A 25,603-nucleotide genomic window follows, 5' to 3' on the forward strand; every position below is an offset into this window, starting at 1 on the left:
TCATAGATTTTGGCATGTTTGGAGAGTGTAGTAAATGACTTTTTAACTGAGAGGCAGTTTTGAATTTTTTCACCCAAAATATAATGTTAAAACATAGTCAACTTGCAAAATGTGTTTCTTTATATATATTTCTCAAAGCCTGTAATTATTTTTCTCCCCTTCAGACAGCCTGTTTTCGAGAAGAGAGAGATGTGTTAGTGAATGGAGATAACCAGTGGATCACAACATTACATTATGCATTCCAGGATGAAAACTATTTAGTGAGTGTTGCTTTTATGTATATATGGATGGAAATGCAGATTCTTCATTGTGCTTTGAGACAAATACAGTTTGTTTATTTGTTAATTTTGTGTTCTGGACCATGCAGACAATGTGAGGATATGTGATTTTGTGCATAAGATTCTGAAGGGTGGAGAGTGGTCAGAAACTTTAAAGTTTTGCTATAAGTATCTCAGGAATGCTATAAATATCTCAGGGCTCTGCATTTGTGAATCTAACTGTTGGCTTAAATAACTCCGGCCAGCTTCATGCTTTGTTAATGTGGACAGTAAAAACAATGTCATGTTTTATGTGTTCTGATCTTACTATTAGCAGTATTTCAAAGAAAATATATATATTCCGCAACAGCCTGCTAGAATTCATTTTAATGTTGCCAGTTTCCTTATTTTCACTAAGCATAGAGTAGCTTCTGTTCTTTATCTTTGGTAGTGTGCTAACAGAAGCTAGTTTTGCAGCCTGCTGGGGAAAATATCAGTAATACTGTGTTTCATCATTTTGGTGGGAATGTATCACTAGTTCTCTGTGTGCTTTTTATTAAAATAAAATAGGACAGAAGTGGCCTTTAAAAAAAAAAAAAAATCTGTGTAGGTTGAGCAGTAGATGTGGTTGAGCAGAGAGTGTTGTTTACTTTGATGTTAGTAATGCCTTTGACACTGCCTGCCATAAGATCATCACAGACAAGCTGACAAAGTATGCATTAGATAAGCAACAGTGAGGTGGATTGAAAAGTGGCTGAACTACTGGGCCCAGGGGGTTGTGATCAGTGACACAAAGGCCAGCTGGAGGCCAGTCAATGGTGGTGTACCCAAGGGCTCAATACTTGGGCCAACATCTTCATTAATGACCTGGACAATGGGATGGAGTGCACCCTTGGCAAGTTCACAGGTGATAAAAAACAGGGAGAAGTGGCTGATATGCCAGATGGCTGTGCCATCATTCAGACAGACCTTGACAGGCTGGAGAACTGGGCAGAGAGAAATCTCATGAAGTTCAACAAAGGGAAATGCAATGTCCTGCATCTGGGGTGGAATAAAATAAACCCAGTACATGCTGGGGGGCAACTGGCTGGAGAGCAGCTTTGCTTGAGATCCTGGTGGATAACAAGCTGACCATAGGCCAGCAATGCACCCTTGCAGCAAAAAAGGCCAAGAGTATTCTGGGCTGCAAGGAAAAGTGTTGCCAGGGGGTCAGTGGAGGTCCTTCCTCTCTGCTCAGCCCTGGTGCAGGTGCAGCTGCATCTGAAGTATTGTGTCCAGTTCTGGGCTCCCCAGTGCAAAAGAGAGATGGAGCTACTGGAGCAAGTTCAGTGCAACACTAGAAAGATGATTAAGGTACTGGAGCATCTTTAATGTAAGGAGAGGCTGAGAGAGCTGGGATTCTTCAGCCCAGATAAGTGAAGGGTTGGGAGGGTTATCATCAATGTGCATAAATACCTGATGGGAGGGAATGAAGACAAGGGAGCCAGATCCCTCTAAGTAGTGCCTGGTGATGGGACAGGGGACAATGGACACAAACTGAAACACATGGAATTTCGACTGAACACACAAAAACACTTCGTGTTTTTACTGTGAGGGTTGTCAAATACTGGAACATGTTACTTGGAGGAGTTGTGGAGTCTCCATCCTTAGAGTTACTCAAAACCCAACTAGACACAGTCATAGAATAGAATCATAGAATTGTTTAGGTTGGAAAAGACCTTTAAGATCATCCAGTCCAACCATTAACCTAACGCTACCAAGTCCACCATTAAACCAGTTAAGGGTAGAGTAATAATTAATTTCATGTTTCCTGGCTTGGTGGCAGGATTATTTTTTAATGAAAGTAAAACTAGGAATCATTAAGGTTGGACCTCATCAGGCTGCTCTAGCTGACCCTACTTGAGCAGATGAGGTTGGAGTAGATGATCTCAAGAGGTCTCATCCAACCTAAACAAGCCTGTGATTTAGGATTAAATGCCCATGTTAAACATCCACTAGCTACTAGAATTTAATGTCCTTAAATCTGTGCTTTTTCTTCCTCTTGTAAGGATGGTGCTGTTGTACAGTAGTATCTTGAGAAGTAGTTGAGACTTGAATAGATCTGGATGATTGTGTGCATTTAGATAGTATTTTTAAAGCTTTTTTTTAAAAAAAAGTACATGGATCTTCGACATTGAATGGGATGCTATGCATTGACTGAATTGTTTATTAAAAAATTAGTTGTTAAACTTAGCTTTGATTCCTATGCATGTGTTTAACTTCAAGTGCACGACTTAATACTGTGAATTACAGCTTAAATGTTGGCATATTTGAGGAGTTGTTGAGGGTTTCCTTGTGATTAGGCTACTGTGTTGCTCTTGCAGAATGGGAGGTGCAGAGTCCTGTGTTGTAAGAGCCAAAATTCCTTTATTTTGGTATATCCAGTTACTGAGTTTTACTGCTTTTAAAAATGCTGAAGAGTGAGTGCAGAGATCCCATATCAGTTATGAGAATCTTAAGAGGTTTTTTCAATATACTTTTGAAGCAATAAGTTAAGCTCTTGCAGGTCTCACTATATGGTGTATCAGTTAACAATAATTATATTAAGTTCCAAAGGCTTTATGTGTTTTCTAAAACTGTAAAACATGAGAAGCTAATACTGTAGATCTTATTTTGGAGGGAGCATGGGAGCACCACTGAATAGAAGATATTTATCTTGTGTAAGGCTTGTGAGCATAGTTTAAGAAGTTTACTATTCATGTCACAAAGCAACAGATGAAATTTTGATTGTCAGCACATTTAGAATTTTGTGAAAATGCATTCTGTACTTTTTTCATGCACTTGGAATCAATGAGGATGCCAGGTTATTCTGTATCAAATTGCTAAAATCTTCCTTCATCATCTTTATTGTTATGGAAAGTATGAGGGAAAAGAAACGGGCATAAGGTTCCTGCCTGCCACACATCTTCCTTTATAGCTGGTATAATTTTGCAGATTTTTTTCCACATATTTTAATTTCTTTTTCTGAAGGTGGGAAAGACTTGAGCAAATGAGTTCAACTAATTATAAAAGTCCCTTCAAGTTGCTTTACCAAAATTTTAAAGAATCAAATTGTGATATATATTACTGCATCTTGAATATTTGTTATTATTTGTGATTGATTATACACTATTTTTACAAGTCACTGTTTCAAATGTGGATATATGCTGCCTTCCTCAAAGCAGAGGTTGGAACTCTAGGCAAAAGCTTTCGGATACTATATACTTTAATGGGAAACTATTCTAACTAGTCTGTCCACAATGATGTTTGAAAGTAATGTCATAGTGGTGGGTGTTAAATTAGATTGCTTATAATTAGTTTGTTAGTTATAATTAGTTTGATTTTTTTTTTTCTTTTTCCCATTTGCCCTTCCAGTTGCTGTTCCACAATTAAACTAAACTAAGATAAAAAGATATTAATAGTTGTCCTGGTTTCAGCTGGGATAGAGTTAATTTTCTTCCTAGTAGCAGGCATAGTGCTGTGGTTTGGATTTAGTAGGAGAAGAATGTTGATAACACACTGATGTTTTAGTTGTTGCTAAGTACTGCTTATGCTAGTCAAGGATTTTAGCTTCCCATGCTCTGCCAGGCGCACAAGAAGCTGGGAGGGGGCACAGCCAGAATAGTTGATGCAAACTGACCAAAGGGCTATTCCATACCATATGATGTCATGCTCAGTATAGAAACTGGGGGGGGTTGGCCGGGGGCAGCGATTGCTGCTCGGGAACTGGCTGGGTATTGGTCAGTGGTTGGTATACTTGTTTTGTATATTCTTCTATCATTATTATTATTACTTTCTCTTCCTCTGCTGTCCTGTTAAACTGCCTTTATCTCAACCCCTGGGTTTTACTTTTTTTTTTTTTTTTCTTCCCTGATTCTCTTCCCCCATCCCACTGTGGGGGAGGGTGAGCCAGCAGCTGTGTGGTGCTTAGTTGCTGACTGGGGTTAAACCATGACAATCGTGAATTTCCACTTCTCTTAAGTTTACTCTGTCCAGTTATTTTGACCATGTCTCTAAAGGAAGTGGCATTTTGTTCTGTCATTATATAATAAAATTGAGAAAGTTTCTCATCTCCTTAAAATCTTTGCACATGATTCAATGGCAAGCAGGTTTTGTGTTTCATTAATAAATCAGAAATCAAGTGTATTTTTCCCTATCAGTTCAATCAGAGAAGGTGACATCTTCCACTCTATGTTGGCAGATCCTGTATTGTGCGCAATGCCAACAATATCTGGAATTGTACTGTGAGCCACTGGAAGTCTCTTAATCTTTGCCTTAATCTAAGTAGTCTAAAAACTTTAGTCTCCAAAATAATTTCTTTAATGGGAAAAGAAGATGGTAGGAAAAAAGGGAAGGGGAAGCCTGGGAAATTAGGGCCCTTAAATGAGATCCCAAGTTAACACAGTTGGTTTCGTTTTTATAGGTCTACGCTTTAATCCTTTACTCCTTTTACATTCTATCAAAGGGTATTGTTTTTGTAAGGGAATACAGAGTATCTAAATATTTTATGTTTAGTGATGGGACAGTGGATGAAGCTGGTAACTATTTTGTCATGAGGCTTACTGTATTTGGAGAGGTATAAATATGAAATATAATCAAGTAGGTTAAATATTAAAATGAGGCTGAACCAGCTACTTGTTTTCAAAACATCTAAGCATCTTGGTTAGCTTTTTTTAATGCCCATAATAATTTTTGCAATAAATTAATTTTTATGCTTAAATTAGTTTTTAGTCTCTGATTCACTCAATAAATTGTTTTTTTTTTTCCCCTCGGTGTTTTCTTATCATTCCCACTCCATAGTACCTGGTTATGGATTACTATGTTGGAGGAGACCTGCTTACATTGCTCAGCAAGTTTGAGGACAGACTACCTGAAGATATGGCTCGTTTTTATTTGGCTGAAATGGTGATAGCTATTGATTCCGTTCATCAGTTGCATTATGTTCACAGGTAAGTAATTTGAGCTCCAAATTCCTGTTGGAGTTATGGGGAGTTACCTGATGGAGTGAAAATAATTCCTGTTAAAGAGTTTACTAGTAACAAGTATTTTCTATAATAGTAAGCAGGATAGAACTGACTTGCCTATATCTTGTGGTTATTGAGAACTGTTGCTAACCTTGTACCATATGGTTGGAGACATGAATGAGTATCTGAAGGCATGTGATGAATCTTGCACACTGGCATGTTTCAAAGTTAATGATCAGTAATTTATAAAAGCAAAACTGGAAACCTGTTTGTGAAATATGATCAACTTTGAACAGGTTTATTGAAGGGTCAGATTCTGTTTCTTAAATAATTTGTTCAATCTATAAGGATGTTCAAAATACACCATTGTGTGGCCTGCTTTGGATTTTTTTTCACCATTTTCTTTTGGACTTAAATTATCTTTAAAATGAAGTGAGGGCATTTTGCTAAATAAGTGAAAGAATGTAAATGGTGGTGCTTATCTTTACCTTGGTATATTAAAAAAAAAAATATTCTATTCCAAGGAAGATATTAAGTCATTTATGTCTAGCTTTTTTGGAGGCCATAATTGATTTTTCGAAAAAACTAGCGTCATCTTTTCTTTAATGTATCATTCTCTACTGAATTCTATGGTAGTTCTTGTATGCAGAGCAAAAGATTACCTTACAAGAGGCAGAATTTTCAGATGCCCTCTATAGATGTACTTTGCTCTGACAGAAATCAGAAGGAAAACTCCCAACAGTTTAAGCCGAATCATAAAGCTGGCAGAATTAGCTTCTTTGATACGTCCATCCCTCGCCATTAATCAGCATCTATACTGGCCACTCCTTCATTTACTGTTCCCACTTGGCTGCTTCACTCCAGAACATGTAGGGGGTGGGGGGTTTTTTTTGCTTTTTTTTTTTTTTTTTTTTGTCCAAAAGGTGTATTGCAGTTGGTTTTGGTTTGTTACTGTTTGTGTTTTGTCTCCTTTGAGATCGTGGCTCTTCATGAAAGAGCTGTAGTTAGGAGTGATTTAAGGTGGGGTGGTGCTAAGCTGCGAATTGCTCTTCTGGAATATTTTCAAGTTTGCTAGTTTTGTTGAAGAACTGTATCTACCGGCTAAATAGAGCTCTTTGTGATAACACTGTGGAAAAAACCCAAGCAGAGTATTTTCCTCAAGCAGTTTTCTTTGAATTTTGAAGATCTCAACTGTATTATTTCTGAGAAACTGTTGACTTAGGACCTGATTTGAAAGGGTTTTGTATTCAGTTTAATTTTGATCTAACTTTAAAAATGTGTTTGTGGGTGAACTGTTGAGATGCTATCTCCTGTTACCAGGTGGAGAGTACTTCATGTACTACCTAAACTGCTGTGTTTTACCCAGTAAGTCTGCATATGTGGTACTAACTCTTCCCAGAAGAAGATGCCCACCATCTCTACCTTTTCCTCCAAGCAGATCAAAACCTTTGTAATTCAGTGCTGTCAGTATGTAATATGCAGCAGATGTGATGTTTCCATCCTCAAATAGTTAGTGTCCCCAAGATGAAATAGATGTTGATGTAAAATTTTGGTAGAAAATTCAATACCATTACAGTTCAAAACAACATGCTAATTATTATGCTTGCATATTTATTACTATGGCTGTTTAACAAAAAAACCCCCACAACCCTCTTCCATTCCCAGTCCTTTGTTGTTTGATTTGTGGCTTTGCCGGTGAAGTTCCTATGTTTATAAAGTTCTAAATGCCGCTTTGGCATTTTATCATTAATAGTGCTGTAATACAATGTCTATTTATAAGGGAAGTTTTGCAAAGATTAAAAATGTAAAGAACACTTGAGTGTATGTTAAATGATCAGCCTTTGAAATGAGACCCATTCCACTGTTAGTTTTATTAGGATGTTTGCAACTGGTAAAGCAAAAGAAAGGAAAAGAAAACACATTGTCTAAATGCCACTAATGCTCTTTTTCTGAAAGTTTAACTCTGGTTGCTACATCCTTTTTGGGAGTTTGTTGGACACAGGAGAAGAAGGTGGAAAATACTACTAAAAGATGGATAGTGTAACAGCTGTAGTATTGGTATCTCAGACGAATAGCTAATATGCATCAGGATTTGATCTGAGTTGTAGCTAGTGAACTAGAAATCATGCTTTAGGCATGTTTCATTCCAGGTTGTGTTTTTTTTTTTTTTCCCCAAACAATGAGATAGCAGATTATTTTGGTTTGTTTCCTTTTAGTGCCCCAGTTCTTTCAGGATAGATTTTCATGTTAACCATACATAATGTTGTACTCCGATAATTTTCTTTTTCTCTGAATGTTTTTGTACCTTTTAAAAATTGTATTTCTGTTTTTATTCTCAGTGTGCCACTCCTCTTGCTCTTCTCTATTGTTAATCGCTTTTCTGTTGTCAGTTTTGTTTGGGAGTGATACTGATTGCAGTGGTAGTTGGCACGCAGACCACTCCAAGTCAAATGCAAGTCACTTTTCTTTCCTAAAGTACATTGACCAAGGTTCTCAAACAGCAAATACAAGCAACCTCAGCATTACTTAAATGAACTTGCTGCAACTGTATTTCAGGTTTTGGAGTTCCAAATTTGAGTGCCCTTTCTGCATTAGCATTGTGGGATTACAGGATGAATTTATAGTGGGAAGGAAATAAAAATCTAGGTATTAGTAGAATTGTGCAGAGAAATTGCATGATGTTTTTGAAGCTGTCTACTGATACCTATTGAATTGAAGAACGGGAAAAGTTGCTAGCTGAAAATAACATCAGTACTACTGGTTTTAGGATATTCCTAATTTTTTTTCTATTTTTATCCACTTTTTAGTTTAAATAAATATGTGATAGAATGTTTTTGAGAGAACATCAATCAGAACATAAAACCTTGATAATTTTTCATTTCTGATCAGTTAATTTCTGTGAACAAATCATGTGGTATTTCACCTGACAGTTAAATGATGGCTCAGAATGTTAATAAAACAGCCTTTTCTTTAATGTGTATGTTAACTTTTGCTATTGTTATACATGCACCAGCGCTGGCATGACCAAATGATATTAACAGCTCCAAGACTAACTTTAGAAAGAAGACTTCATCTAAGTTAAGTATATGTGCAGGTGTTCACAGTGAGGAAGAAAGTACATATGTATATCTCTCACAAATCCACTACTTCCTTGGGAGTTTGTGTAAAGCTTATACCTACCCCTGATACCTTAAATTACTAATTTGTACTAATGAAGTGATGCTTGCTTGTAGGCCAAGGTTAAGTAATAGTCTTGTGCCAGTTTTCTGCAAACTGTAATATCATACAGGGCAAGATTTTATGTTCATTAGGAATCAACATCAATTTGTGGTTTATAGATTTGTAGCAGCTTTTTTTGGTTTTTGGCTGAAAAAAGCCTTTATGTGCGTTAATATTAATTTCAGTTTCAAGGTTGTGTTGTTACTTAATTCCTCATATACCATGTTAAAAGCTTGTATTTGCATGCATTATCAAATATCCAGGTGTGGGCTGGAGTAAAAGTCTTTATCGGCTTAAGCTGGGTAGCTACACTTTATTTATGCATGTTGCGTTACCTCAAACATGTGAAATTTGTTTTTCCTACAACTGAGACTTTAACTCCTTAATTACTTTATTGGCGAGCAAGGTTTTCTCTCCATTTTATGTAAGGTGGAAATTGAGGTTTAAAATGCTTGGTTTTGTCCAAAATAAGTAGAAAAGGCTTCAGAAGGCCTGGTTGCCACTGGAGGAAATTTCCCCTGAACATCGCAGAAGATACTTCTGAGACACATACTAGTGTCCTAGGCACAGTGAGTGTGCCACTGGTGGCTTTGCATGCCCCTTCAGTGTGTCTGTGCTGCTGCCTTTTGTGCTGTCTTCTGAGACAGCCTTTTCTTTAGTAAGGGTGCATCTAAGTCTGTCTGTGTCCTAAATTTCATTGGGGACATTCCAGCTTCTTGAATTATAAGCGTTAATGTGCTTGAGTAATTTTCATCTTGACTTTCTTTCCTCCATCTATTTGTTCTGTGCAGAGTTGCACAGTGATTCAGCGCCGAGCAAATTTGCAGCTAGGGAGTGTTCAACATTTAGGCTCATGATCCTCCAGACCACTGCAAAAATATTCATTTAAAATAGTTTTCATTTATTGGCACATACCCACATTAAACAGCCTTGTTTTTCTATTGAATGGTAAAACAATCCTTGCTTACCTTCTTACTGAGAAAGTATTTTGGAAGGATTATGAAACACCTATGCTAATTATTATTTTTGTTGGTTAAGTTTATGGGAGGATAGTTAAGACTACAGGGCAAGCTCTCAAGTTACATACATTTCAGATGTCATCTTTTGCATGTGAAAAGATAGGCATGCAAAGTATAAACATGCCTACTTCCATAAGGTGTGTGAGATTACAGTTAGCTTGATCAGTGTGTTTCTGGATTTGCTGCTGTCTTTTAGTCTGAAGGATTTTAGCATTCTAAACCACCAGATGCAAATTTTTTTTTTCTTCTCTTTCCATTTTCTTTATCAACTTCTGAAATTTAAGTTGGGCTTCAGTGGAACATTTGTGTTCTGAAAATGTAGAGCAGCAGAATTCTCTATGGAAGTGACATCCTTTCTGAGAAATATTGAACATAAGGGAATAAATACGTTAGAGGGATAAAAGAACTGTCTATTCCCTATCAAGCCAGCCTCTGCGTTGCTTTTAAGAAGACGGTACTATTTGTTCTCAGTAAAAATCATCTTAGGGACATCCCTGAAATATTTACTGTAGTTAGCAGGCAGCCGAAATCTGGGATTCTTTGTAGGATGCATTTCACTTTCAACTATAAGTTTCAGTGCCAGCATATCCATTTTTGACTTGCTGAATAAGTGGTTTTCTGTCTTCTGGGTGTATCCCATCTTTCCTGATCATTAATTTGCTTAAGTGGAAAATTTGGGGGTGGAAGGCACATCCTAGGGAGTTAGCTGCATTGCGCGGTATGTCTGAGTTGAGTTGGCACAAGGATGAGCCAAGTGCTCTGGCCTTTCGGTAAAGTGAACTGTAATTGTGGGTTTGAATGAAAGCAACACATATTTTAAGTGTTTACCAAACTCTGCAACAGACATAATGTCAAACACACACATGAAGATGTCCTTACAAAGTGCTGAGAGTGAAGGAAACAGGGCTAGAAAAATAAGGAAAAAATAACATAAGATTATTTTGATAGTCTGCTGAAAATGTATTGCTTTGAAATGTTGCATGGTTTAGTTTTACATGGAAAACTGCAGGACAGAAAGTTATTTTAGTGAGTGTTTGGTAAGGTAGTGCTTCCTTACAAGGTATTCCTTTACAGAGGTAGGAGAGCTCCATAAGTCTAGGCTCTGTGTTTCCTCTCCATTTTTCCACTGAGGAAGGGCTGGAAACAGAGGTCGTCTTTTCAGTTCCTTTTGCCCTGTGACCCTATATGCTATAAATGCTGGCAGCTGCTCCCATAGTAGCCCCTCAGGGTGGCATTTGATTTGCAGTGAGGACTCTATGAGGTTAATGCTATTTGACTAGTTGTTGGTAGGATTTCTGAAGGACCCTGTGATGAACTAGAAGTATTTTGAAATAAAAGACCCATATAGGCTTGGAGTGCCAAGAGCTAGCGGATCAGACTGGCTGTGCTATTATGTAGAAGACAAATGGTTTTTTAAGGTATTGTGTCTAGTGGGAGTGTTAATTTAAGTGAAAGCTGTGTAATGGGTGCCTGAGCTAGCATAGACCTATGTTTTGTGTTATTCAAGCAGAAGGAATTTAGAAACCATGACTCCAGTGCCTTAAGCGATACTAGCCTTGAGTAGTCCTTTCAGCAGAGGTGCTTTTACAGATGTTTCCTTGGGCCTTTTTTCTCCCATTGTTCCTCTCTCCCCAAGACCCAAGCTCCAAACATCCCTACTATTCTGCTGAAACAAAGGTTTGTGGGGCTGTGCAGTGAACTGAATGAGGACACCAGTACAAGTTAGAGGTAACTTTACACTTTAACTAACCTGGGTCAATTCTCCAATCTGTTTGATGAAGAAGGAGAATAGGAGGAAATAGCTTTAAGCTGGTCTTTCCGATAAAATCTGTGTTCATCACATTGTGCCCGTTTTTCCCCTACATCTGCTGAGTGGTACTTGAGATACCTGGCTATTTATTCAACTCTATGATTTTAAAGAAAAAGGGACACAAGAAGCTGTTGGAGCTGGAGTATCTTAAAGGTAGTTAGCCATAAACCCCTCAGAAAGAAACCCTTCACCTTTCATGTCTGATACCGACCTCCTAAGGAAGGCAATTCTTGATTATTGAGCTGAGGAAGGCCAGCAAGACAGGGAGTGCAGCTCTCCATTCTTTCTGGTGAGTCCCCACCAGTCCTTTAGCTAGACAATTACACCTTTATTAGAAAGAAGACTCATAGGAAAAGGAGGAACGTGTAGATGAAGATTTTTTTCTTTTTTATGTAGATTGGTATATCTTCTGGGTGCAGTTCCTTGAAAGGCAGATGGATGTGAGCACTCTGTCAGATGGTATGTTATCCTTTTTAGGTAGGAACTGGATGTGGTTGTCACAAAACAGAAGTATGTAAACCCTCCTAAAACTGAAAATGAGAAACAGACAAGAAATAAAGTTTGACTAAAAAGGATCCTTTTTAACCTTGTACCTTAATGGGAAAATTCTTAATGCTAATAGTCTTACATAAAAATCCCCTGTTCTTGCCTTCCAAGTAATAATATTTATAGCAAGGCTCAGTAGATGCTAAATGTGATGGAACTTTCTAGCAGATACTGATACCTCTAGCATTTCACTTCTGTGGTGTTTGCAGAAAAGAAAGTCCACGTTAGAACTGTCATAGCTCTGATATGAGATCTGTTTCAGTGTCTTATGAAGTTGGAGGTGTTATCAAAATTTCCTAACTTCTTTTGAAGACAAAACATTCCCATTTGTAAGCTGTTCTTATGTGAGTTAAGCTATAATTTTACACTCATTCTTTTCTGATTATTTCAGACCTGGAAATACTTTCTTCTATTACTTTCTTTGATATCCAAAATCAACAGCAGGAAAGTAGGACAAAAACATTTTCCTTATTTCTGAATTTTTAGTCCTAGTGATTGTGGTTCTGAGTGTGTAATTAGCTCATTGTTTGGTGGCTGAAGATAGAGTTGGTAATTAACACTTTCCGTGATTTCATTCTTGTATATAAAGCTCAGAACGATGCAGGCAGAAATGCGGATGGCAGTTGCGTGATGGGAGCCTTCTTTATTCTCAAGTTTTTTGTTATATTAGAAGGAGACTAACTGCCTCATGTTTTGTCTTCAACAGACTTTCTATTTCATTATTGCTTTTTGTGAACACAGTATTTATTTCATAACTACCTCCTTTCATAGTGTCTCAAATTTTCATTTACTAATTCCCTATGTGCTCCTCAAGTTCCTCCTTAGAATGCCTTTATTTTATTTACGATTATGGGCCCTCTGCTTCTTTTTTTTTATTTGAAATACAATTGGTTTTATGTTAGATTATATTAGATCAGATTAGAAGCTGCACAGGACAAATTCATTATCATCTTCTGAATTTGAATGTCATGTAGATTTGTCATTGCATAAATACACAATAATAACTTGGCTTTATTGTTTGATATTCCTGCAGTGTTAGTATAAAACTGTAACACTGAGATGCTTGAATACCTTATAAGAAGTGTTTTAAACCGTTGTCTTTTACCTAGTTTCTTGCTAGAGCATTCTCCCCAGTGAGTATTTCTTGGATTTGGGGTGAGAATGTCTTCACTATCTAAACTGCCAGATCTGACTAGTAGAAACTTGGGGTTTGAATTTCTGAATTAAATTGTTGTTGCCCCAGCCACTAAATGTAATACTTCCTTTTCTTCATAGTAAATTAAGATATCCTTGCAAGATATCTTAATTATAATAAGATACCAGTGCAGGATCTGATTCCTGAAAGGGCAGTTAAGAAATTACCAGTCCAAATAACCTTGTCTGCATTGAAGTTGTTCTACATAAAGTATTTCCTTGTTACCCTGTTACATTTCCAGAAGAGCTGTTGTATTGTTACAAGAGCCTACCCCGTGTTCCTTTTTAATAACAGCAAAATATTACTAGATTTTAAGTTCTTACATGAGAAGAAATAGGTCACTTAACATCCTGCAAATTAGAATACTGCTTACAAAGCAGATGCTTGCGTAAGGTCATGCTTGGTTCAGTTACGGAAAGCTTCGTGGTTGGGGTCAGGGAAGCAAGACCTTGTGGAGCTCTATCTGAAAAGTTGTATTAAAATCTTTATTGACTCAGGTGCGGTGATGTTTATGCTGTTCAGTTTTTCTTTATTAGCTATTGGGGGGCAGCCTTTAGCATTTCCTCCTGCAAGAGGAAGCAGTGATATTACTGCCATTGTAACTCAGTAATTTTTAATCAGACACAGTGTGTAAAATCCAGGAAAAGGACATTAGAGAGGTACGAAAGAGAAAACACTGGCTAGAAGAGAAGGAAGAAAAAGGGGCAGGGGGACTAAAATCTGACCTGGTGTAATGGTAGCAAAGCTGTGTCTTCCTTATATAGGAAATTGAACTTTTAGCACAGAAAGGAATTTACTTTTACACAGGTACAGGTCTTTTAGGATTCTGCTTAAGTTTAAGGGCTGAAAATACAGGCCTTAAGTTCCTATCTGAGATATTGAAAAAAATATATTAATTTGTTTTATTTTTAAGCAAACATTGTGCCTTATGCTTTATGTGAAAAGGAAAAAGTGTACTACATATGCAACTCAAATACAAAGACTTTTTCAGTAACACTCTCCTTTATTCTTACTAAGTGTAACTTTAGTGTCTTTGAGCGAACAGTGCACTTTTCTTTTTTTTTTTTTTTTGTATTATTTTTAAAGGTCTGACGTGTTTTCCTGCCAAGCTGCTGCAGGTACTGGAGATACTGGGATGCATTTAGATCAAATGCATTTCTTCCTTTGTAGCCTCTGGCTACAGTTCCTTCTTCAGTCTGTTGCTGTCAAGAGTTTTAGGCAGATGTTACAGTGTTTATTATATCTGGATCATGCTTGTCAATATGTTTTGTTTGTTTTCTAACAACAAAAGCAAAAAACATATCAAACGATTTATGTCTTGTGTCTTTATGTGTTATGACAAAGTGTAGACATACGCTTCAAACTTGGTCTAGCTTATTCCTGCATGTTTCCTTGGCTTTTGGTTGGAATAAAGATTGTCTTACAAGTTGAACCTACCTGAACACATTCTGAATGGTTTATGGGATGAGAGTCTTTACAATATATTTTTATTCTTTTCCTTCATTTCTGTTTTGTAAGAACAATGAATGTATTGTTTTCATATCCTTTCCATCAAATTATTATCTTTTTCCTGTGATTCAAACATGATAGAGGCCTATCTATTAAATAGAGCTATTGCTTTTTCTGAAGAGTTGCTTTAAAAAACTATAAAATATTCCTGTACGAAAGTGCAGTTTTGATCTGTAGTACAGTGATCTTCTAGAAAAAGCATATTCTTACAATCCTCCTCAGATGCCAGAGGTATCATAACTAATGCTAATTTTACATATAAATACATTGGTATGTTATGTTCATGCTTACTTGTGTATATGCTGCAGTATTTTTGCTTAGCAAAAGATAAATTGTTACCAGAACTACTTCCATGCTGACTAATCTGCTACACCAAAGTCTTTCTGCAGTCTACAGCTGCATGCTAAGCATGTAAAGGGCTATCTTAGTGACTGAAAAGAGGTAACTTTATAGAGTGCCGCGTGGACGACACAATGATAAGCAGAAGCTTTGCAAAAACCAAAGAAGCAAGAACTTGAAATTATCTAAGAATAATTCTTGACAATTAAGTGCTGAATAGAGTCAAACTGCCATCAGATGGCATCCCACTGAGGTCTGTGTTTGACATGCTTTATCTGGGAATATGAAGCAAACTAATCATATCCTCATTTAATATATGAAGAAAGTGGAGTACAGGTGTAGTGAAAAATAAACACGGAGCGTAATTTCATATGATGGACGTATTTGCTTTTTTATAGCAGAGCACTAGAGCTACAGTGTTTCAGTCCAGGTTAATTTTATCGCTGACTGGGTAGATGTAACAGCAGCCAAGCTACAGCCGAGAGTAAGCGGAACATTTAGATTATGAATACTTCCAAAAAGGTTTTGGGACTGCAATAAATAAAGCAAGATGAGAAATCCACATGTGCTCTATTTCAAAGACTGGTTTTGATCATGGGAAAGTGTTGCAAAATAGAAGAATTGGAAAAGATAAAGTTTCTTCATTTAAATGTGGGTCTAACTCTAAAGAGTTTAATAGTGATGAAGAACAACTAAATTTCTGTCCCTCAGTGACTGCTTCATTTGGGTCTGTTTCATGCTGTTGGAGCTACAGTTAGGTTTTGTCACATGTTTGGCAGCCTGATTGATGTTTCTTGTGTGTAAGTTAAAATTTTAGGGATTTCTTTTACAGATCACAATTTTTGAAGTAGTGTTTCATGCCAGTTTTCAGTATGGTCATTCTTAAAGTTGTCATTTGCTCTTAGAGTTGTCAGCTTTCAACTTTCTGAAACTTTAATGACAAGGATTGTAAATAATATTCCGGATGACTTTTTAGAAAGAACTTGTGTTCTAGCTTCAGTATTTTTCTCTCTCTGCTAGGATATTTCTCCCAGTGAAACCAAGAGCCGTGGTTCCATCACTTGGAAAGGGTACAGGTATAATACGATTATTTGGTGTACCCATTCCTTCTCCTCTGTCATTTACAGTTGATAAGGTCTTAGGGTAGAGGTGAAGTTTCTGCTGTTACTTCAGTAGGCAGGTATTTACATTTTACACTGTCAAATTTAATCTGATTTCTGTTATTATAGTCTTCAGTTTAGCCATTTCTGTATGTCTGATATTCCATTCTTCCCTGCTGTTACTGCCACTTTCCAGCTTTGTGACATCTACAGATATTATTAGCATGCATTTATTTTTGTGCCAAGGTTATTAACTAAAATGTTAAATCAGTTTCAAAACTGACCCTGGAGGATTACCCATTGTCGTCCCTCTCTTAGCCAGTTCCTTACTAGTACTGTTACTAGTCCTGGCATTTGTTCTTTCAGTGGCAGTATTACTCATGGCGGGGGGTGGGGGGTGGGGTGGAATCTATTAAAACGCTTTCATACGTGATTCTGTGTCAGTTCATAATAGTGTGACAAAAATTACCTGATCCTGGTGACTTAGCGTGCAAAGGAATGCAGATTTTGCTCCCAGGGTTTGCATGGTCTAACATGGTATCCATCATAATCACTCTAAATATTATGCGTTATGTTTGAGGAAGTGAAAGTTGTATAATGTTAAAATAGCCTACATGCTTTCTGCCCAATTAATTGCAATAGCTCCAAATAACATTCTCTTGCTATTCAGTTCCATCTCAAAGCTGTTCTTCCTTTTTAAGAACATAAAATAAACATAAAACCCCAAAAGGTGTAGGAAATCAAATAACAAAAGCATGATTTACAGTGATGACTTTTGTCCCATGTAGCCAAAAAAAAGAAATTATTGTCAAGTTGCAGCTCCTTGCATAAACATTCATTCAGTCTTTGCTTACCTTGTTGCTTTAAACCATAGTTCCTAGACAAATATTTGTCTGAGATTTGTATTGCTTTTGACAGTCAGATGCTTAGGAGAATTGTGAACACTGAAGTGTAAAACATCGTGATTCCCATTTGAATATCATAACTGGGATTAACTTGTCTCTTATGAAAACATCAGAAGGGTTCTGAGGATATCATGGCAAGAAATGCAGCATTTGTGTATTGTAGTATCTGACTTCAAACTAGACCTGCTCACAGATTTAGTTCCAGTTAAGGAAAACTGATGATGTCTGCCATTAACATGCCTAAGATAAATGTTAAAAAAAGAAAAAAAGTAGGTGTCATCAACAATTATGCCAGCTCCATTAGAAACATGAACAAACATAGAAGCTGCTCAGTGCAGTTTCCCTGGGGAGATAAGAGTTCTGTTAACCCGTTTTGCTTGTTCTGTCGTTTTCCTGTTTTTTCTACATATATACCAACACCCAAAATTTCTGTTCCATAATTTTTAAATGAGTTAGTAACTTCTGTACTATGCTATTATCTACGTGAATGCAAAACAGCTTGCTGATTTCCCTACTTACCTTTTAAATGTGTTGCCATAATCTTTCTGTGTTGCTGCCTGCCAAAACTGTGCCTGTCTCAATGTATGTGTCTTTCTTCCTCAGAGTTTACACTAACTGAATGTGCGTATCTTACAGTGTCTTGATGAAAACTAACATGAAACCTCTAACACACTCAGACATTTTGGAGAATATCATGTAAAAAAACCTAGATTTTCACTCTGAGTGTGTGTCTTGCTGTTAAGGTACTGGTTTCTGTGGGTTAGTAAGCATTGTATAATGTTCTTGCTGTGCTTGTGTGATTCAGATCAATAAGCATTTCACAGATGTGTTTTGGCTCTATTATTACTTTCCAATTCCCTATTATCAGATTGATGCAATTTAATATGTGTGTATAATATTATTAGCAGCACCAAAAATCTACTAATCCCTCTGTTCTAGAGAGAGTGATGAAATAATAGAGTTGTTCTGAAAAATCGGAAAATTCCTGTTGCCACATGAAAACAGAGAATATCTTGAACTGGGATGAAGATGTTTCTGGTATCCTGTTAGAAATTTTGACACAATCCTGATTTAGTTCTTGGGTTCTGTTATGATTGAAATTCTCTTAACTGGTCTGCTTGAACACAGTGCAGCAGTTACCGAAGACCAAATGTACATTTAAGGTAAAAATGCAGCTGTGTGTGAAATAGTTGAGATATGCCTGCTTGTGTGGGATTCACACTGCAGGCTCCGACTTCTTCATTTGTATTTTATGGTAATGAGAATTCTTGGTTGAAAGTGTCTGATGGTGTGATACTAGTTTGTACAACATTCAAATAGCATCAGTAATAATCTTATTGAGATTTGTAATTACATTTGCATAATATATTAAGCAGAAGAACTCTGAACACCTTATCTGCTGTGTGCTACTTCACAGGAGGTCAGAGCTGGTCCCTTCAATAGGCTTTATTAGGGAGCTTGAAAGCTGACTGTAGACAGATAACAGGAAACTGGAAAATTGGGTCTAGCTAAGAGGAAGAACATGATCTGCTCAAACAGAATGCAACTGGTAAATCCTTATTGTTCCTAAATAACTGATCTTCTCTCAGTATTGCACACTTTATAAAAGTGTCCATAATTGATGGCTGTCTTTTATCATAATTTTTTAGGGTCTTGCAACAAAGTCTTTAAAATACTAAAACAACTGAAAAGTAGGGAAAAAAAAAGGCACAAAATTCTCAGAATTTATCTAGCAAGATGCATGTGACTTATTTTATAAAAATATTTATAGAAATATCTCGAAGCAGACAGCTGAGTTACTTGCCTAGTCCGGTCTTGCAGGCCAGCTAATTCACCTGGTGCCAGAGTGGAGGGATTTCATGTCAATACAATATTTGAGTTGAATTTAACCTCAGTAGATGCAATTTTCAGGAGAGTGGCAGAGGCTTTTTTTTGTAAACTTCTAGTCTTATTGATCCTTTTGAACCATGACTTTGTATCAATGAGTATGTGTTTATGATATTCAAATCTCAGTGCTGGGTTTTTGTAAACAATTTGTTATATTAAAGTAAGTCGGGTAGTACTTGCCCAATATTACATAGTTTGTATATTCCTCAGCTCCAGATCCATAAGAAGAAAGAAGGTAATTTACATAGACATTTTAAGGAATGTTTTTATTTATTGAAGGAACCAAGCATTGAGTTGCCTATCCATTTGTAACAGGTTGTCTCAAGTTGAGTACTAAAAATTCAGTATTTAAACACCATCCATTGCTTTCCGATGTTTCAAAACAGAATAGGCATTTTTCTTTTAATCTGTGGGAAAAAAAAAATGGTGTTAGGCATGTAGGTAACTCTGCTTGTTTACAAAGCATTGTTTTCTCAGAATACTTTGGTAATGGTGTTGATAATGTCAAGAACTGTGGAAAAACTTTTCCGTTTTTTTAAAATAAACACCCTGCTGGAAGCCATTTGGCTGGTGGTAGGTTCAGAAAAGTCTCTCCTGGCTGGAGCTGAGGCACAGGCACCAATTAGGAATGATCTTTGACTCTACACTTTTGAAAATGAGGACAGTCTTACAGGATGTTTAATTTCACATGAGTAAAATTTTTACTTTGTTTTTTGCTCAGACTTTTCCTGAAGCAGATCAGATATAACACGTGTCTGAGGAAAGTTTTTGATTAACTCTGCTAATGTATCAGGTTAATAAATCATTTTTAGGTGTAACTGGTCTATTTGCTAATTTAGGTTCTGAACCGCTGTTTTCTGCTCCAAAGAATTTGCTTTTCAATTTGGTTTCCAGAGAGAGGAAAGCAATGCTTGAGTCTCAACCAGGCAATAATGATTAATACAGACATTAATCAAGTCACATAAGTTCAAATATCAATCAACTCTATAAAAACAAGCATCCAAACTAGCTAAAACTGCTCATTATGTGAGTTCTGAAATGCACCTTCTGTAACATTACATATAGGCAAGGAGTTACTGTCAGTCTCCTTGTTAGCCGTTAGATGCACAGTAGACAACTAATTCTACTTAAACAGGCAAGCAACAATGAGATTAATTGTAGGTTAAGTGACTGAAAATAGCAACTTTGATCCTCCAAGTGACCAGCTATTTAAATGGAGGAAGATACTAGGTGGAAAACAAGCATGGGAACAAGGGAAACAAGAAGGGGAGGAATACATGAGTGACTTCTGAAGGCGGCAGCGGGGATTTTTTTGTACTTTTGAATATTTCTAAATAACTGGTTGTTTGAAGATAGTATTTTCTGACTTTCCTTTAAAAATGTAGTTCCACCCCAGCTTTCCCACACTAGTTGCAGTTCTTTATTTGAATCTGTCTTTAATACAACACTTGTAATTTAGACATACCAAATGAATCATGTCTTAATCTCTAATAAAAAAAAAAACTTAGCAGTGCTATGAAGTGCATAGTTTCCTACAATAAGTTTTCTCATTTTAACTTCTCAATATGAATTCTGTTGTATTCTGTCATAGGATCTAAAAATCACAAAGCTTGAATCGCATTCCATAGTTTTCACAAGATGCAGGCTTCTGGTTCACCTGGCTGCTTCAGCAAACTTGATACAACCTGACTCATGACCTTCCCCTTCAGCTGTCTGCACAGGGCACTGCTTTTCAGCATTTTAGACTCAAAAATTCTGTCTCTGACAAACTCCTTCATGACTTTTGTATGAACATTGAATGTGATAAAGCACACTAGAAAAAAATACTAATAAAATTGACTGTTACTGAAATAATCAACCATCAGGCTAGGAATTTGAAGCATATCCTTACATGGTTACACATCTTCCTGTTCACTGTTTTCTGCCCTTTCCATTCTGCTTCCATGTATCTTTGTGCTGTACAGCAAAGAAGGGTCAAGGAGCTGGTCTTTTCTGAGGAGAAAAAAAAAAAACCCAGACTGTATCCCATCTTGCTTCATATCCCATCTTGTTTCATATCCCATGGTCAGATGAAGGATCATAGCCTCAGTCTCTTACAAAAGTCTCACCCAAATCCTCTGCAGCCTGAAAAGTAGACAGGGTAGAAGGACCTCTGAGTGTAAGGTGTTAAAATGAAAATCCAGAACCTCATTATATAGGCCAGAAATCTGTTACATTGAATGTAATTTTACTATCAAAAAGGAAAGCACCCTACTGTCTCAAAATAGCAAAATATGAGGAAAAAAAAATCTTTCAAGAAGTAGTAAAACTATTTTTCAGGTGGGCACAGGAGACTTCTAGGGAGTCTTCTGTTCCTACCTTGCAATCCCCCTGGACATAATCAGAAAAAAACCTGTACATTTTTCACATTGAATTAGCTTAGCATGCCTGAGAAGCTAATGCCAAATCGTAATGTAAAATGTATCTTGTTTTGCTTATCACGGTAAGACTTCTGACTCAAAAGATTCATTACCAGCTTCTCTTGTGTTCAGGTTTGGGGAAGGCCGGTCATGCGGGTGAGAGTCATGCCAAGTGTGGCTGCTGCAGTGCGGTGAATTGGGTGTTTCAGCAGGCAAGCTCTATCTTCCCAGTCAGGACTCTGAAGCTAAGCAACTAGGCATGATGTTGCTTTTCACCCTTCAAAAATTATTTTGGAGTCCTGAGTGATACAGTAAAGAAAAAGAATTACATCATGACAGAGGTGGGAGGATTTGTATGTTTCTTCATTTGTGTTTTCCTCATGGATTTAGCGCCATTTATGTCCCTCTTCAGCTCCTTCCACTGGTGGGTTCTTCCACCCTGTGTGCTGTTCTCCCTGTGGAGGGCTTGGTTGAGAATTTCTTGGGAGGGTTGTGATATGATTCTTCATCTGGCTATGGAATAGCACAGAGGAAACAATACAATCCTCTGCTGCTCCTTTCTTTTCAGTATAAAGCCTTGCAAGTGTACACTCCTGTAAGGCACTAATTCTTTTTCTTGCTGCCTCCAGCAAGGCTTTGATTCAATCTGTATCAACATTGGTCAGATTGAGCTAGCAGCTATTCATGTGGTTGACATGGAATGAATAATAACATGAAATAGTCTAAATTTCCAGTAAAATACAGATTTTCTTCCTTCCCTTGCGTACATATATAGATGTGCTTTCACATGTGCTCTTACTCTCTTTTTCTCTGTACCTAAAAATCAGTTACTTTGCGTTTCTTGTATTTAATGGCGTATCTTCTGCTGTATTTTAACAGCTTGTGAATAGAATTCCTTCAACGCAGTTATTTGTTAGTGCATTTTTTTTTTTGCAAATAATCAAAAGGTGATAAATACAATGCCATATTTGCAATGTAGTAAAGAACATGATCAAGCTGACGGGATGCAAGAGAGATTATGCTAAATTTAGTTTATTATTTCAGGAGTAGTAGGTTCTTTGCTCTCTGCTGTTCTACTTTTTACTTACTTAGTGGGAAGGAATCTTCTTTCCTATTAGCATTTAACCTATATACTGTTAATTTAGGGCACAGTTAAGTAGAAGACATATTTGAAAAAGCCATGCTTTTGTCTGTTGTTCTTCAGTAGCCTGCCCCCTCCCCCCCCCTTTTTTTTTTTGAGTGGGATAGATATTCTTAACACCACTGACTTCCATTAAAAAAAGAGGAATAGCAAGTATCTGTGTAACTGAGTAAACCTTTACTGGGTGAAGGGAGAAGAAAGCAAAGGATCTGTGCAGCACATTAAAATGGCTGTATAGTAGTGTTGTTTTCTGAAACATTCTTCTTCCTGCTGGGCAGGCAGGTCTTTCAAAAAATATGTGAAATCTAAAGCCATACTAGCCTGGGGGAAGAACAGGAAAATATATAGGATGTAACAGTGCTTCTTCGCATGCTTGCAACAACTATGGCAAGTATTTGATGTATACATTTGTTCTCTTGGGATGGCATTGGTTTTCTTCTCATTGTAAACCATTTTTTTTTTTTAGCCTCCAGGGTTTACTTTGCAGCCTTTGCATCTTATCTTTGTTCTGTTTCCCACATAACTCAGACACAAGAAACAATTTATTTAAATTTTTGTAATGTGCTCTCCATTACTTTATGTTTTACGTGTCTTTAAAGCATGTTCTGCATTCTTCTGTGTGGTTTTCCCCCTGCCTTAATATATTTTTATAGTTTCGTGGTGATTTTTATTGCTGATCGAGTACATGGATGGGAGAGGGATAACATCAACCTGATATTAAGACTGTATATCCTTCCTTTGGCAAAATGAAAAGCATCTAGTGATCTCAGAACTCATTTCTGTGCAGACCTCCCTTTCCCTCATCTCCCATAATTTTTCGTGTATTTATATCTGTGTATTTATTCCCAGAAGAAGATAGAAAAGGACTAGGGAAGAGTTGCTGTGGGCCAGCAGGTTAGTTTGTTTCATCAGTCCCAGAAATTTTCTAGTGATTTGCAACTAACAGCTTGCTTAAGCTCAGGGCACTTACAAATATCCCTGATAATTAAAAAACATATATGCGTGTCATATACAGATACACATACAAACGCAGATATAAGAATATATATTAATATTTGTTAAATAATCCAGACAGCTTCTGAGTGAATATTCTTCTGTGAATTGCTTCCTTAGTATCATCAGTGCATTAAAAAAATTGCATATGAAAAATGTTTTTTTGACTGTCGTCATCAAAACCAGTCAAGTCCTCGGTTTATGTTGCCTGCTCTCAGAATTATTCAATGGAATCAGTGGTTTCAGAGACTATGTATGGCTGTACTGAAATGCAGAGAGCAGAGATTGCATGTCTAAAATGAGAATCAAAAGGAAAGAAAGCGTTTATCTGCCTAGAAATATGTGTTAAAGTTTTCTAGCAAAGGTAGTAATTTACAGTACAGCAGCTGGGCATATTCTGGATTCCTCTTTAGCCTATTTTTTCAGGATTTCTTTGACAGATGGCACTCACAGATGGACATAACATTCTTAAGGAGCTTACTCTTTCTACTACTTTACCCGCCAGTAACTCATGATACTATTAGAAATCTAAAAGCTTTGACATGAATTAGCCTTACTTAGCAGAGTTTAATTTTTTAATCTTTGGAATATGCTGCAGGGTGGTGGTTGTGGAGTTCTTAATCTGTTTACTTAAGTTCTTAGAAGCCAAAATGGAATTCCAATCAAGTTGACATGGCAAATATACAGTCTTTTTTTCCTTCTTTTGTCTTTTGGTCATCATGATAATATTTTTATTCCTATCTTTTGGAGGAAAAGTGTAGAATGATACAAAAGAGTACAGTTCAGCAACCCAGAAATAGCTCTGTCAAGTGAACTTCACAGAGTTCAAACAGGATGCTTGATGTTTCGTTGCAATTACATTGAAATCTTAAGTGAATAAACCTAGTATTTAAAGTTGGGTGGTCAATGGAACTTGTTTCTACCACCATCAGCTTATATTAGTTTGTTTTTTAGTAAGTATTTTAAAGTATCATCTAATAGACTGCCACAAAAAGAGCAAACTGTGTCCAAGATATTTGAATATACTTCTATGACAGTTAAATTTGTCTGCCACATACTTAGTGTTGTTTCTCAACATGCATGCAACTTCGGACTTGGAACTTGAAGGCCATTATTCTCTCAAGTGTTGACTCAAATGGCCATTTTCTCTGATGAATGTTGTTGGTGTGGAGTTTCTGTTGAGGAATGTGAAACTATAAGCAGAATGGTCAGATCCAAAAAAAGCATTGTGACAGCTGGACAGGTTAGAGAGGCAAAAATAGTGAGTGCTTTCAGCCAGGTCCTCCACTGCATGTATTTGTAGCTTATTAGAAAACTAGAACACCACCAGATGGAGGTAGAGAAATGAAATCAGTTTTTTTTGTTTTGTTTTCTAAATAGTGTGTAAATTAAAGGTTCCCAACTCTTCCTTCACAAATAGTACACAGCCCACCATGGCAAAACTTCTGGTTCACAGCCCATTTTCAACTGTTTTTTCTTCAGGGCCCCTCTGGTGTAGGCTGCTTGCTAGGTGAGCAGTGTGCTCCATGCCATCACTTTTTTTCCCCAGAGATTCCTTCATTTCAAGTTATTGTTGTATTTTCAGTGTAGGCACAGTTAATTAGTCACATAAAGGTATAATTTAAACACCTGTTTTGAACTCTCCTGCCTGCAAGTAGTTGGGTTCTGAAGAACCATCAACAAGCAAACTGTCCTGACTTAAATCCTTTTCTTTTGGATATATTTATGTACTCTATTGTTGTGCCTGTGTATTTCTGAGAATATTCTTTTGTAATAATAAAGAAGCATGCATATAGTTACTGCAAATTTACAAACAATTTAGCTAAGGAATACATAGTGAGAAAAGAAATCCATGCACTGGAATATGAAGTTCAGATAGATAGTCCAGGCCAGAATAGTGCATAGTTTGCATCTTCAGCAAATTCCATATATATTTTATCACCTAAATGTCTTACTATAAAGCTGGCTTTGCTACTGTTGGTTTAAAGAAAAAAAATAAATAAAAAATTCTTGTCTGTCTTTGTTAAGTTCAGAATTATTGTACAGTGAGTTTTAATATGATTAACTAGGGAGTCAGGATGAGGATAGAGTCCTCAGTTAAGAAAAGCAAGAGGTATCAGGGCAAGCTGTGGCTGTAGCTGGGGCTCCTGATGTGAGAGGCAAACCATATGATGAAGTTATATTTCAATAGAATAAACCAGCTAGCTGATCCTTTAACGTTATCTGGCAGTAAGTGGAAACTCTTCTTGAAATTGCTATGTGAAAGACAGACACTGCTTTGGGGCAACAGAGCTATGGTGGT

The 25,603-nt window shown here is 36.9% G+C and overlaps 1 protein-coding gene across 5 annotated transcripts in view; it reads left to right on the top strand.

Moving 5' to 3' along the window:
• Positions 1 to 25,603, top strand: part of CDC42BPA (CDC42 binding protein kinase alpha) — a 193,149-nt gene that overhangs the window by 74,576 nt on the left and 92,970 nt on the right. For all 5 annotated transcript variants that reach the window (XM_075706899.1, XM_075706897.1, XM_075706895.1 and 2 more), the window contains exons 4-5: positions 165 to 260; positions 5,076 to 5,224. In XM_075706899.1, coding sequence (XP_075563014.1) covers positions 165 to 260; positions 5,076 to 5,224 — 245 coding nt within the window. The remainder of the gene's footprint in view (positions 1 to 164; positions 261 to 5,075; positions 5,225 to 25,603) is intronic.

The sequence above is a fragment of the Pelecanus crispus genome, chromosome 3 (assembly GCF_030463565.1).
Source record: "Pelecanus crispus isolate bPelCri1 chromosome 3, bPelCri1.pri, whole genome shotgun sequence".
Lineage (NCBI taxonomy): Eukaryota > Metazoa > Chordata > Aves > Pelecaniformes > Pelecanidae > Pelecanus > Pelecanus crispus.